At 26.3% G+C, this 12,276-nt stretch overlaps 2 protein-coding genes across 2 annotated transcripts; both read right to left on the bottom strand.

The window, feature by feature from the left end:
• Positions 1–22: 22 nt before the first annotated feature.
• LOC148235151 (uncharacterized) lies at positions 23–2,694 on the bottom strand. Its single transcript, XM_088186574.1, has 5 exons — positions 2,661–2,694; positions 2,404–2,576; positions 848–1,106; positions 388–522; positions 23–286 (listed from the first exon to the last, which is right to left on the bottom strand). The coding sequence occupies exons 1-5, from the start codon at positions 2,664–2,666 to the stop codon at positions 122–124; spliced, it is 738 nt and encodes a 245-aa protein (XP_088042700.1). The 5' UTR covers positions 2,667–2,694; the 3' UTR covers positions 23–121.
• A 6,911-nt stretch (positions 2,695–9,605) lies between these two features.
• On the bottom strand, positions 9,606–11,294 carry LOC148235150 (uncharacterized). The gene is made up of 5 exons (XM_088186564.1): positions 11,246–11,294; positions 10,726–11,189; positions 10,489–10,669; positions 10,265–10,399; positions 9,606–9,877 (listed from the first exon to the last, which is right to left on the bottom strand). The coding sequence occupies exons 1-5, from the start codon at positions 11,249–11,251 to the stop codon at positions 9,752–9,754; spliced, it is 912 nt and encodes a 303-aa protein (XP_088042690.1). The 5' UTR covers positions 11,252–11,294; the 3' UTR covers positions 9,606–9,751.
• Between the last annotated feature and the right edge of the window lie 982 nt (positions 11,295–12,276).

The following is a 12,276-nucleotide window of genomic DNA, read 5'->3' as shown; positions in this document are numbered from 1 at the left end:
CAAAACTAGTTCGAAGATGAAATCGCTTTACATTTCAGTCTTCAATGACTTCTTCTTAATTTAAATAATATGAGCACTTTGAACTTTGATTAAGCCGTTAATAATTTCAAATCAGATAGTGTTAATAAGGTCCTTGTCCGTGTCCTTGTCCTTGTCCTTGCGAATAAGCGTTAGGCTTTCCTGAAGGATATCCGCCGTTAGCTGGTCCTCTTCCGTATCCGCTTTCTGCTTCTTCATAAGTGATTGTTGGCCTGTAACCTTTGTCATCAGCTTCGTATTTAACAATCTGTAAACATTATAATAATGGTTTATAACTTTGATAAATACAAGACAATTCATTGAGACATCTCTGAGCTTAGCCTTCAATTTAATAGCAGATTTTAATACCTGTTTTCTGCCATCGGGAAGAAGTACGTAGTATTCTCCTTCAGCTCTATCTCCTTGTCTGGATTCTTTATGACCAAAATCAGTACCGTAGTGTTCGTCCTTTACCATATATTCGAAGTTATAGTTGGCTGGTTCCTAATAAAGTAAAAAATGAGAGATTGAATCACAGCAATGTAGAATCATTGAGGATAGGAATTAATAGAAAGTATGTAAAATATAATATTTTGTATGAAGGTTTTAAGTTTTGATAAAATTATATATATTTTATCATCTTAGTTTAATATTTAGTTTAATATAATTAAAATCAACTTGATCGAAGACACAAATAACAAAAAAGCCATGAAAAATCAAACAAATAATTGTAGCTTACCATATGCGAATTTTATATATGTTATAGATTTGGAGCAAATAATATTTTTTATTATTATAATATAGATTTAATTAATAAAATAATACTTACGTTGTTTTCATATCCTTCATCAGATGACGGAGCTCCATACTTTTGCGACGGGGCACCATAGCTCTGAGATGGGGCATTACGACTTTGAGATGGGGCGCCATAGTTTTGAGAAGGAGCATTGTGACCTTGAGATGGGGCGCTATAGCTTTGAGACGGAGCACTGTGACCTTGAGATGGGGCGCCGTAATTTTGAGATGGGGCACTGTAGCTTTGAGATGGAGCTCCATAGTTCTGAGACGGGGCGCTGTGGCCTTGAGACCTATTAAAAATATATATTATATAATATATATCATAATAATTCCATGGTATTATATAATATATATCATAATAATTCCATGGTATAAATTTTATTAATAATTTTAAAATGTAAAACATAATAAAATATTTAAATTAAATATTGCTAGCAGATCTACGAATATAATAGATTTTTAAAAATACAACACTATAAATATTTTTTTAGAAGTTCAATATATAGGTTTATATGAAATATATGTTAGAAATAAAATATATTTTTTAGGGATAATAAATGTATTATTTGATACTACTTTTATAAATTAGTTGCTTTCAACACTAGTTGAAAATTATAAAACTATAAGTTAAAAAATAATGTCACTACTAAAAGTAGCTGAAAAATGAGAATTTTATATTTAATATTGATTGTAAATCTTTTGTAGCAACATGACAGGCGTTTGTATAATGCGTTACAACGAGGTAAACACAATCAACAACTACTAAGAGACACCAGACAACATTAAAAGTCTGTAAAATCAGTGACATATTGATTATTAATTATAAACTTATATTACAGCTTACTTTGCGCGACCTAGAGTATCTTTTTTTAAAATTATTTATTAGTGAGATTAGAAAAATCTAGGAAAACCTAATCAGTGATAATATATAAAAATTATACTTATATAACAATTACTCACTATGATCTCTCAAACACGATTAAAATTTAAAAAAAAAACACTAGGGTTCATATTGCATTCGAACTCAGATCTTTAAGGTATTAGTCACCTACTTTTTCCACTATACATACTTAGATCAGATTCACATTAAACTTCTAGTAATATTTTTTCTTTGATACTCATTTCAATTTTACTGTAAATTAATAAAAAAAAATGGCATGGAGAGAAGTAGTTGATTTTAATTATATTATAAGAAAATGAAATAAGGTATTTACTAAAAAGTTATTTTTTTATTACAGACAGATTCATCGATATAGTGCAGTAAAAATAGATTATATATCTGTGTATATGGAACGACATAGACATGTTTGGTTAAAGATTTTTAAGATAAGAATTTAATATATGTACATACAAAGAACACTATCTGCTGTTATAAAATACAACAATAATATTCTGAGAGTAAAAATCAATGGTTTGTTAAGTAAATTCATTTTTTATTACAAATCGTGTATCATAAATTTAATAATGTCTTTTGGGTTTTTTCGTTATTTTATTCTAACGGATACGATACTACATATAAAATAACGAAAGTACTTTTCGTTATTTTATTCTATACTACACAAGAAAAATATTATTTATGAGTTATACCTTGATGATCCATGTCCCGAAGATCCTGAAGATCCATGTCCACTTGGAGCTCCATATTGTGATGAGAGTTTTTCAGGTGCTCCATAATTTTGAGATGGCGGTAGATAACTTTCTACTGGTGGTTCAGCTTTGGCTATTAAAGCCAAAGATAGGAACAAAACACTGGCGCAGAACTATAATTTTACATAAATAATAATATAAATATAATTTTCCATTATATAACTTGGACGATATTTAGCCATCAATATAAACAATACCTTCATATTGTCGGCTTATTTTCAAGAAGTGAATATCACTCGAGATCCAAATGCTAAATGATAATTATCTGTATCAATCCAGCATCTTATATAGCCGGCCTGAAGATGATGCGATACTCGATTACGAAACGCGAGCATTTTTTTGAAGCGTCTCAGACGATTTCGCATATAAAAAAAATATTTTGCAACTCATCTCGGCGGTTTAACTGCTCGTCCTCGGTGCGAATCTAATAAATTCCGATTTGTTTTATTGTTTTTTATCCGTTGTTTGTAATTGACTGTTTGTTTTTAATATTGTAGAGAAAGCCTTGATGTCCGTCAAAATCTGACCGTGGAGGAAGGATCGGACTATCGTAGACTGATTGTGATTTTAAATGGGGCGAGTGTGATTTATCTATTACACCTACGTATGATGCATTCGTAACACATAACCATAATACATAAGTACATAGCCTTATATATATATTCATTACTAATAGTATTTATATATTTTTTACATATCTTCATTGTTGTCTAAGTCAAGAAAATAACCATTAAAAAATAGATTATAGTATTAAATGCGGATCTAAAAATAGATAAACCATTTAAGCAACATATATACGCAATCTAAACTAAACCATTTTATATTTATTTAAAGGTTATGTAATTAAAAAAATGAACGAAGCAATAAAAAAATTAACTTATTTAATAAATCATATTTTTAACTTTTACGTTTTTGTTATACTAAATAAGAACTGCTATTTTATACATGAATTTAATTAAAAAATAATTGTCTTTTGATTTTTCAATGTGTATGTTGATTTTCATTTATGATGTACTTATCTTAAATTGAAATAAAGTTGTCTATTATATTTATAAATAACACTATACATTTTTATCAGTAAATTTATTAAAAAAATTACTCTTTTTGAGATATCATCAATGTTGGTACATATTTAGTTTTTAATACTTTGTTATAAAAATGATATATAGTACACATTGACTTAATTTATAACTGAGTTTTGTGCTCCAAATTGTATATATATATAGATTCGAAAAGAAAACCTAAGTTTTATAAAATTCTGGTATTATGATTCTTGTGCAGTGTAAATATTCTAATGCGCGTTCTTTTTTTATAAAAGAACCCAAAAAAACAATTTAAAGAACAATTATTTTAATTCCCTAGATCATCAATAAATAATATACTTTTATGAATTTAACGAATACGATGCGATTTTTATTTAGATAAATGAATAAATTATGCAATACATATAATTTTGTTTTGAGTTAAAATTGAGGTCAAATTGTAAAATTTCTCTCTCTGCATATTTTTTTAATAAATCTATTTCAATATATTGTAAATATTTAAGATATTCATATCTAAAAAAATATTTATTAAAGCGTGTTAATAAAGCTAGCTTCTTATAATAAGTGGAAACTACAAGAAAAAACAATTTTACAGAATAATAGAATTTATTTATTTTTTAGTACGATACAATAGAAACAAGATTTATAATAAGATTTTTTTACTTAGAAATTTAAAATTAAATTATTAGTATAAACTATTATAAAAATATTTATTATATTTCTTCATTTTTTATTATTTGGATTTATATGTTATTATAAATAATATGCTTAGTTATTTTATTTAATAAAAAAAAAATATTTAAAAAATGTATCTGAATGTATTTTTGTATATGATAAATTTATTTTTTTGTATATGATAAATTTATATTAATAGATTGAAAATTAAAAAATAAAAGTGGTTCTTAAAGAACAATATTAGTGAACTTTTCGTGTTTTATAAAATATAAATATTAATGAGAAGAGAATTATGATAAGATAATAATCAGATAAGAATCATGATTATATAAGTTAGAAAACAAAAAGTAACAATATCCAGCATAGCTAGCGAGTGTGCGAATACCGGACCCTCAACTTTTTGGAATTTAAATATTATTTTTGGTTCGTTTTGATTTATAAAAATATATTTCAAAATTAAATTGTTCAGATTAGACATTATTATATAAGATTTTCAATGATAGTCAAAATGCTACAATCTATAAAAAACTACTTAACATTTTCAATTTATTTGAAAATAGGTTTACAACTTCACTAAATATTTCCAGAAGAAAACACTCTTAGATATTTTAGCTATCGATTATTTCAGGTATGCAATCACATATTTATAATAATGATGACATCCATGAAACTACACATTTATAAGCTGTCCGTTGGCTGATATCCATATATAGCGTTCCCACTGCGACAGCGCCGATTAGATAGACATTAACTTTCAATCCTCATACATACTAAGGATATATTACACGTTCACGTTTAAAACATACTTGGTTTATTTTCAATTCTTAAAATCTAACGTATATGTGCATTAAATCGGAAGCAATGATAATGTTTTTGTGATATAAAAGGAAAAACTCACTTTTCGGCCTCGGAGCCCGTCGCTAGGAATTCAAAATTTGAAGATTTCATTACGAAGATTGTTTTATGATTGTTTATCTAGTTTAATCAATGTATTCTTCTAATCCTCAACACAGTATGTATATATTTATTTTCATAGTTATAACACACCTAGCTAATTTGCAATCCGATTATTTATATTCAGTCAAATGACGAATTAATGAAAATTATTGTCGTGTAGCAAAATTTTATTATTAAATAATAATTGTTTAAGACTGTTGCCACGCTACTGTCGGCCATCTTGTTTGATATTTGAATGCTTATTTTTTATTGGTCGAAACAACAGAACGAATTACTGGCGCCTCGAAAAGCAATGAAGCAATTTCAATTTTTATTATTATTTATTATTAAATATATTTCATTTGTTAACGTGTATTATTATACACCGTTCATACAAAGCGATACGATTACAGAGTAGAACAATTATATATAAGATTTTAGATGGAGCACCTACTAACATAACATTAAAATGTTTTATTATTCTTATCTAGATCTATCTCATGATAATAATTTATATATATTTATACATTAAAATCATTAATATACATTTATTACAAGACTACTTGATAATTGCACATTTATTATATAAAAAAAAATGGTGCTTAATAACTCTATTCTTAAAATAAATATTTTTAAAACACATAATCATTAATAAAATATATTAGCTTGAAAACTTTTTTGAAACACACTTATGCTTTAGAATTTCTAGAATTCCGCATATGTATACACAGAATTTTAGCTATAATTTTTAAAGCTACAGTTGCTTAAAGAGTTGAAATTTGAAAATATGTAGTTTGCAAGATGCAGTACTTTAAAATATAACACCTCATTTCTTACTAGATGTATATTGTAGATTGCTAAAATATTGCAAATATATTTTAATATCTAATTGAAAAATATATAAGAAACACATCAAAATTTCTAATTAAAAAATATTTAATATCAAGATTTTATTTAACGAACGATTTTAAGATATATGTTTTATTATCATGTAAAAATATAAAAAAAATATTTATTATTTATATCTGTTCTACCTAATTTTGATGAAAAATGTAAGTTCTACTCAAACGGATGGTATATTTAAAATTATAGACAGATTAACCTTTTATCTTTTAAATGTATTGCACTGTGGTACATCCTGCATCATCACTAAAATATAATATAATTGAGATATATACATATTTCCATAAAATACTTTAATATAATATAATAAGAACAAATACATATTTATTATAGTCATAAAACTGAATAGTGTTATGTGCACATAAACTCATTTATTATTATTTGGCCATAATAAGTAATAATTTGATTATTACTTATTATTATTTAATCGTCTATTTACTATATTAGCATTATATGATTATAGAATAATCATGTAATAATTAAGCAATACTACCATTGCCCATATTCATAAACATTATGAAAACCATCCAAGTCTGTTTTACTCTTCCCGATACTTACCTCCAATAAATTTGATTCTGCACTTTCACATCGATTGTTAATCTTTATTTATATATAGTTATGCATGTTGTTCGTATTAGTATAATATATCTGAAAAGTGATTATATTTAAGCCTCATAAATGTCGATGAAAAATAATAAAACATTCTAAGCTGACTTTTAAGATGTATTTAGCTAATCAATACCTTTTTATTTGTAATCATAATATACTAACTAGATAAAGTGTGCCGCGAGAGAATCAAAGAGATTTTACGTACAATATTGTACGTTGGGCAAGCGGAATCTAGATATGAGATCATCAAAAAGATCAACACCTCAGACAGGTTGGATATAGCCATTTTCGAGTAATGTTCGGCCAGATAACATAGAAATTATAGCGAAATTGCAGAACGAGGTCGTCAATCAACCGTCCAGATCGTTTCGTATTGATTGATCGTTTTTTTATGTTTTTTTCCCTTGCAACTATACTGTATCATGAGATCTGAATTTGAGATAATTACATGAATATCACGCTGAAGCTGCGTTAATGAGCTGCAAATAAGTAAATATAAATTTTAATATATCTTTAGTGATTTAGTAATTGCGTAAAAGATGGTAAAAAATATTTATTATTCCTAGATAGTTGAATGATATGTAGCTAAATAAAATAGTAAATTATCTTATAGTTACTTTATTTAATACAAAAATATAGTTAATTACAAACCTAAATAAATTTATGATTACACTGCATATTAAAATTATTGCCACAGAGATAAAATTATTCGATTTATTTGTAATATAAAACAATGCGTTTATTTAAAATCTGTCATTTGTTTTTTCATATAATGTTTTCTATTTATTATTAGAAATGACCCAAAGAATATATTAAACTTAACAAATTTGCTATTTTTATATTATCAGCTGTATATATTTTTATTTTTGGTTTCAGTTGACTAAGTTTTTTTTTTGCTTAAAATGTTTATAACAAATGTCTTCAACGTGTCTTGTACCGAGAAGGGTACTTCTTGTAGAAAAAAAATATTTAGAAAAACCTAACTTGTAAGTACCATTCATTTTTAAAGGTGTGTATGTACTTATGATAATATAGTTAAATAATACTATTTTTTATTTATAATAATAGCATTACATAATACGAATTTTGGCAAAGGAAAAGATTAGAATAACTCACTGTCATTGGTTAATATTCTAATTAGGTCTAGTTTGTTTTAAATACCGTAAATTTTTACGAACATTTTCAGTGAAATTCTCGTTTAACAAAACTTGCGCTCTGACAAAATATTTTTATTTCATTACTATATGATACGAAATATGCATAACATCGATGTAAAGCGATGTTTTTGACTTATTTTATGTTAAAAACTTAAATATTAATTATTTATTAAGTAATATATAAAATATATAATTATTTTTATTTTTCAGATTCTTCATATTTTGTTGCAATTATAATAGTGACTTTATGACTCTTAATGAAAATATTGAAAAAATAACATCTGCTAGGTAATATATCCCATTAATGAAATCTTTTTAAATTTTTCAATGAGGCTTTTTATTTTATCTGAGTGAAACTTCTTATATTATTTTTAACAAAAGCTTGAAAACATTTTTGCTTATATTGTTTTTAAAAAAGTTGATAATTGACGTTGATTGTTGACAATTTTTTCAGGGTTATAAAAGTTTTTCTTGTTAGCACACGTCTGTGTAAAATGTAATAAGTAGCAATAATTTTTTAAATACAATACATGATCTTTTAAATACAATATAGCACGCAAAATTATAGTAATTTTAGATATTATATATTTTAAGATGACACTAATACAAATTAAAGATAATTATCTATTTTTACACGATTAAAATTTTTCAAAGTTTCACTTTTCTCGAACTCTTAGGAAGTTCATCAACTATTTATCAATACATAAGCTTAAACAAAATACTGAAAACATTTTTGTAAAATAATAATGCTATGAAATATGTATTGTATTACTTTATATCGAGTTTAAGGATCGAGATTATAAATATATAGTATTATCAGATATTTTATATTTTCAGAATACACCAATATTAATTATAGATAATTAACTATTTTTTACACTTTTAAATTTTTTCACAAAAAAGGTTTACTTAGGAGGAATCTTAGAAGGTTCATGGAGCTCAGATTAAAGTATTGTATTTTGAATGAATTATTTATCAGCACATAAGCTTCAGCAAAATACTTAAATATTAAATATTATTAGATAGATAATGGTATGAAAAATATATATAGTGTATTACTTTAAATCGAGTTGAAGGATCTATATTATAAATAACACAAAATAATTATTTCTTATATAAACTTTTGAGTTGTTATTATGAGTCTTGTTTTTATAATGTAGTTGATTTTTTAATTAATTACCATACATTTTGTATTTTTTTTTAAATATATGTCTACTTTACATATTAAAGAATATTTTTAATAAATATAATAATAGCAATTCAAGCTTCATATTAATTTATAAAAAAATAATTAAGACACGTAATTGTTAATACATATTATTATCTTTAAATTTTCAATGTTTTTCTTATGATGGTAATACGATTAAGATACTTATTTGAGTTAATATAAAATAAAAAAATATAAAAAAATATTTTTAACGTGATATGTTGATCACATTTATTTAAATAATAATATAAATAATACATTTGTACAATTACATAGTTATATATAATATATTATATATGATTATGTATATTAATTATTAATACATCTCTTACAGGGTATATTATGCAACGCACGATACAATTTATCGCGTCGCAAGTGGCACTAAATTAAAAATAGTAACATTTTAAAGAACTCAGCAGAAAATAAAAAAAAATAAAAAACACAAAAATAATAAAAAGAGTTCTTTAAAATATTGTTCCAAAACGATCGAGTTAATTAATCCGATCAAATCGTCTAACCTCAATAGAATGGCCATGTTGTCGACAAGATTAATCTTAATGAATAAATAAATATTTTTTGAGAAAAATAATAATATAACAATAGAGATCTACGAATTGAGAAGAAAATAGATTTATAAACGTATGACTATAGATTTTTAAATAAATAATTTAAATTTTGATTGCTTATCAATCGACTCAGAACAATTCCAAACATACGTATGACTAATGTATTAATTGCAGCGAAGCTCAGTGTTTTATTTAGTATGGTCCTGAAGATCCTGACTGATATCCTTGGTTGGCTGGTCCTCTTCCGTATCCGCTTCCAACGTCTTCGTATGTGATCTTCGGCCTATATCCCTGTTCGTCGGCTTCGTATTTGACGATCTGTTCAAATTAAAGTGTCATAGAATTGTAGATAAAAGGAGCGCTTCTCAAAGTGTGTTGTGTAACATTTTTACTTTAATAAATAAACAAGTTAGGCAACTGTCATTACAGACCAAAACGTAATAATTAAGCCTTTGATGAATGCGCACGGCTCTTTTCAAAATGAAACTAATGCAATTGATGTTACAAATTTCGTTTTTATGTGCTAATTTTTAAATTCTATAAGAACACATTTCATATGCAAATAGTTTACATAAGATGAGTACTAAATTTACAACTAAATCTGAATTAAATCAATTTATATTGATATCTATATTAAATTATATTCGTTGAATTATGTGTAACCAAAATTTATAATGTAAAAGTAATATTTTATGAAAAAATAACCTGTTTTCTGCCATCAGGAAGAAGTACGTAGTATTCTCCTTCAGCTTTATCTCCCTGTCTAGATTCTTTGTGTCCGAAATCGTTTCCAGATTCTTCGTCTTTTACCATGTATTCGAAGTTGTAGTTAGCTGGTTCCTGAAATATTATAAAATTGTTAATGGATCCAAAACATATCGATGTATTGTATCTGATATTATATATTAATTAGGAACTAAAATACATACGTTGTTTTGTTCATCGTCATATCCGCCGCTGCTGTAGCCTTTGTTGGCAGGCAAGTAGGTGTTGGAAGGGGCGCTGTAGCCTTGAGAGGGAGCTCCGTAGTTTTGGGATGGGGCACTGTAGCTTTGAGATGGAGCACCATATTTTTGGGACGGTTTAGGGGCGTTGTAGTTTGAAGACGGCCTAATAAAAACACAGTTTTAAAACTAAGCTAAAGCTACATAATCTATCAATCATACTTGTTGAACAATGCTTGGGTCTGTCCGTTGTAGGAAGAAGAAGGACCGCTCGGAGCGCCGTATTGAGACGATGGGGCACTGTATTGGGATGATGGGGCACTGTGTTGGGATGATGGGGCTCCGTATTGGGAAGATGGGGCACTGTATTGAGATGATGGAGCGCCATATTGGGATGACGGAGCACTGGGAGCACCGTATTGAGATGATGGAGCACTGTGTTGGGATGATGGAGCGCCATATTGGGACGATGGAGCACTGGGAGCACCGTATTGGGATGAAGGAGAACTGAAGGAAGATGGAGCGCCGTATTGAGATGAAGGTTTCTGGGGAGCTCCGTATTTTTGAGAGGGTGCATTATAACCACCGCCGCCTTGTCTACCTTGTCCTGGTGGTAAATAACTGTTCACTGGTGGCTCTGCTTTGGCCACAAGGGCGAAGGCGAGTGCCACTATCGCTAAAGAGAACTAAAGAATGATAAGATTATTATTTATTATTTATTAATTATTATAATCAAAACTACCTTCATATTTGGTATGTGGTTTATTCGTATGATTTAAGGTGGCTGGACCTGTAATATTTTATATTATATTATACGTGAAAATAGCAATGTACGATAGATAATGTAATACTGGTTTTAATTAAAATAATGTTTTATTGATTGTATATGAAATATTTTGAAAGTTCATAACACAGATTTATTGCAGAAATATAACTTTTGATATCCTTGAATATTTTTTTAAAGCTCTTTACAATTTATCTATGTATAAAGTTTAAATATTTATAATCAGTTTTTTGCCATTTCACATATTCTAATGTATATTTATAATATGTATTGTGCATTTTAATTAGATACGGTTAAAAATAATCACATGAAAAACTTAAAAATGATTTAATTGAATGAGGATCAAAGAACTACACGTTTTAGAAAAAGAACTAAGAAGAACAAAGAATAAGGCATATTATTAGCGAAATATTAAACATAGGTATTCTTATATCTATAAATATAATAAAGGCATTTTTATTAGCAAAAAATATTAACGTCTATTATTTTTTGCGTAAAAAAATAGCGACCTAAAATATTCACAACGATGAAATCTAAAGTGAAAAATTAAAATAAAAAAAATACAATATATACTGTGTATCTATTAAAGTCATTTACAAAGCAAAAGTGTTAAGAATAATTACTTTTTTTAATATTACTGTATATAAATACAGACTCTATGAAATATAAAAAAAATAAGTAAAAAGTAGCAACAGATTAAAATTTCATACTAATGGTAATATTCTTTAAATATTTTTTTATGAATATCTTAGCTTTGTGACAAATATTTTTTATGCATCGTTAAGTATTAGTCATATATGATTTTAAAATAAATATTAAGTCTCTATAGATAGTAGAATGATAAATGTGTATACATTAAATCTTAACTATATATAAATTGAAAATAAGATAATAACATATATAAATATCAATTGATATCAATGAATGGCTAAGACACAAACCCTAACAATTTAAAGTATGCTTTTGATATATATTAATGTTAATTTTAT

The sequence above is a fragment of the Plectrocnemia conspersa genome, unplaced genomic scaffold, assembly GCF_051122295.1.
Source record: "Plectrocnemia conspersa isolate PC_06_02 unplaced genomic scaffold, ASM5112229v1 ptg000005l, whole genome shotgun sequence".
Classification (NCBI taxonomy): domain Eukaryota; kingdom Metazoa; phylum Arthropoda; class Insecta; order Trichoptera; family Polycentropodidae; genus Plectrocnemia; species Plectrocnemia conspersa.
The sequence above is the reverse complement of the archived record's forward strand: the minus strand, read 5'-3'. Positions and strand labels throughout refer to the sequence as shown.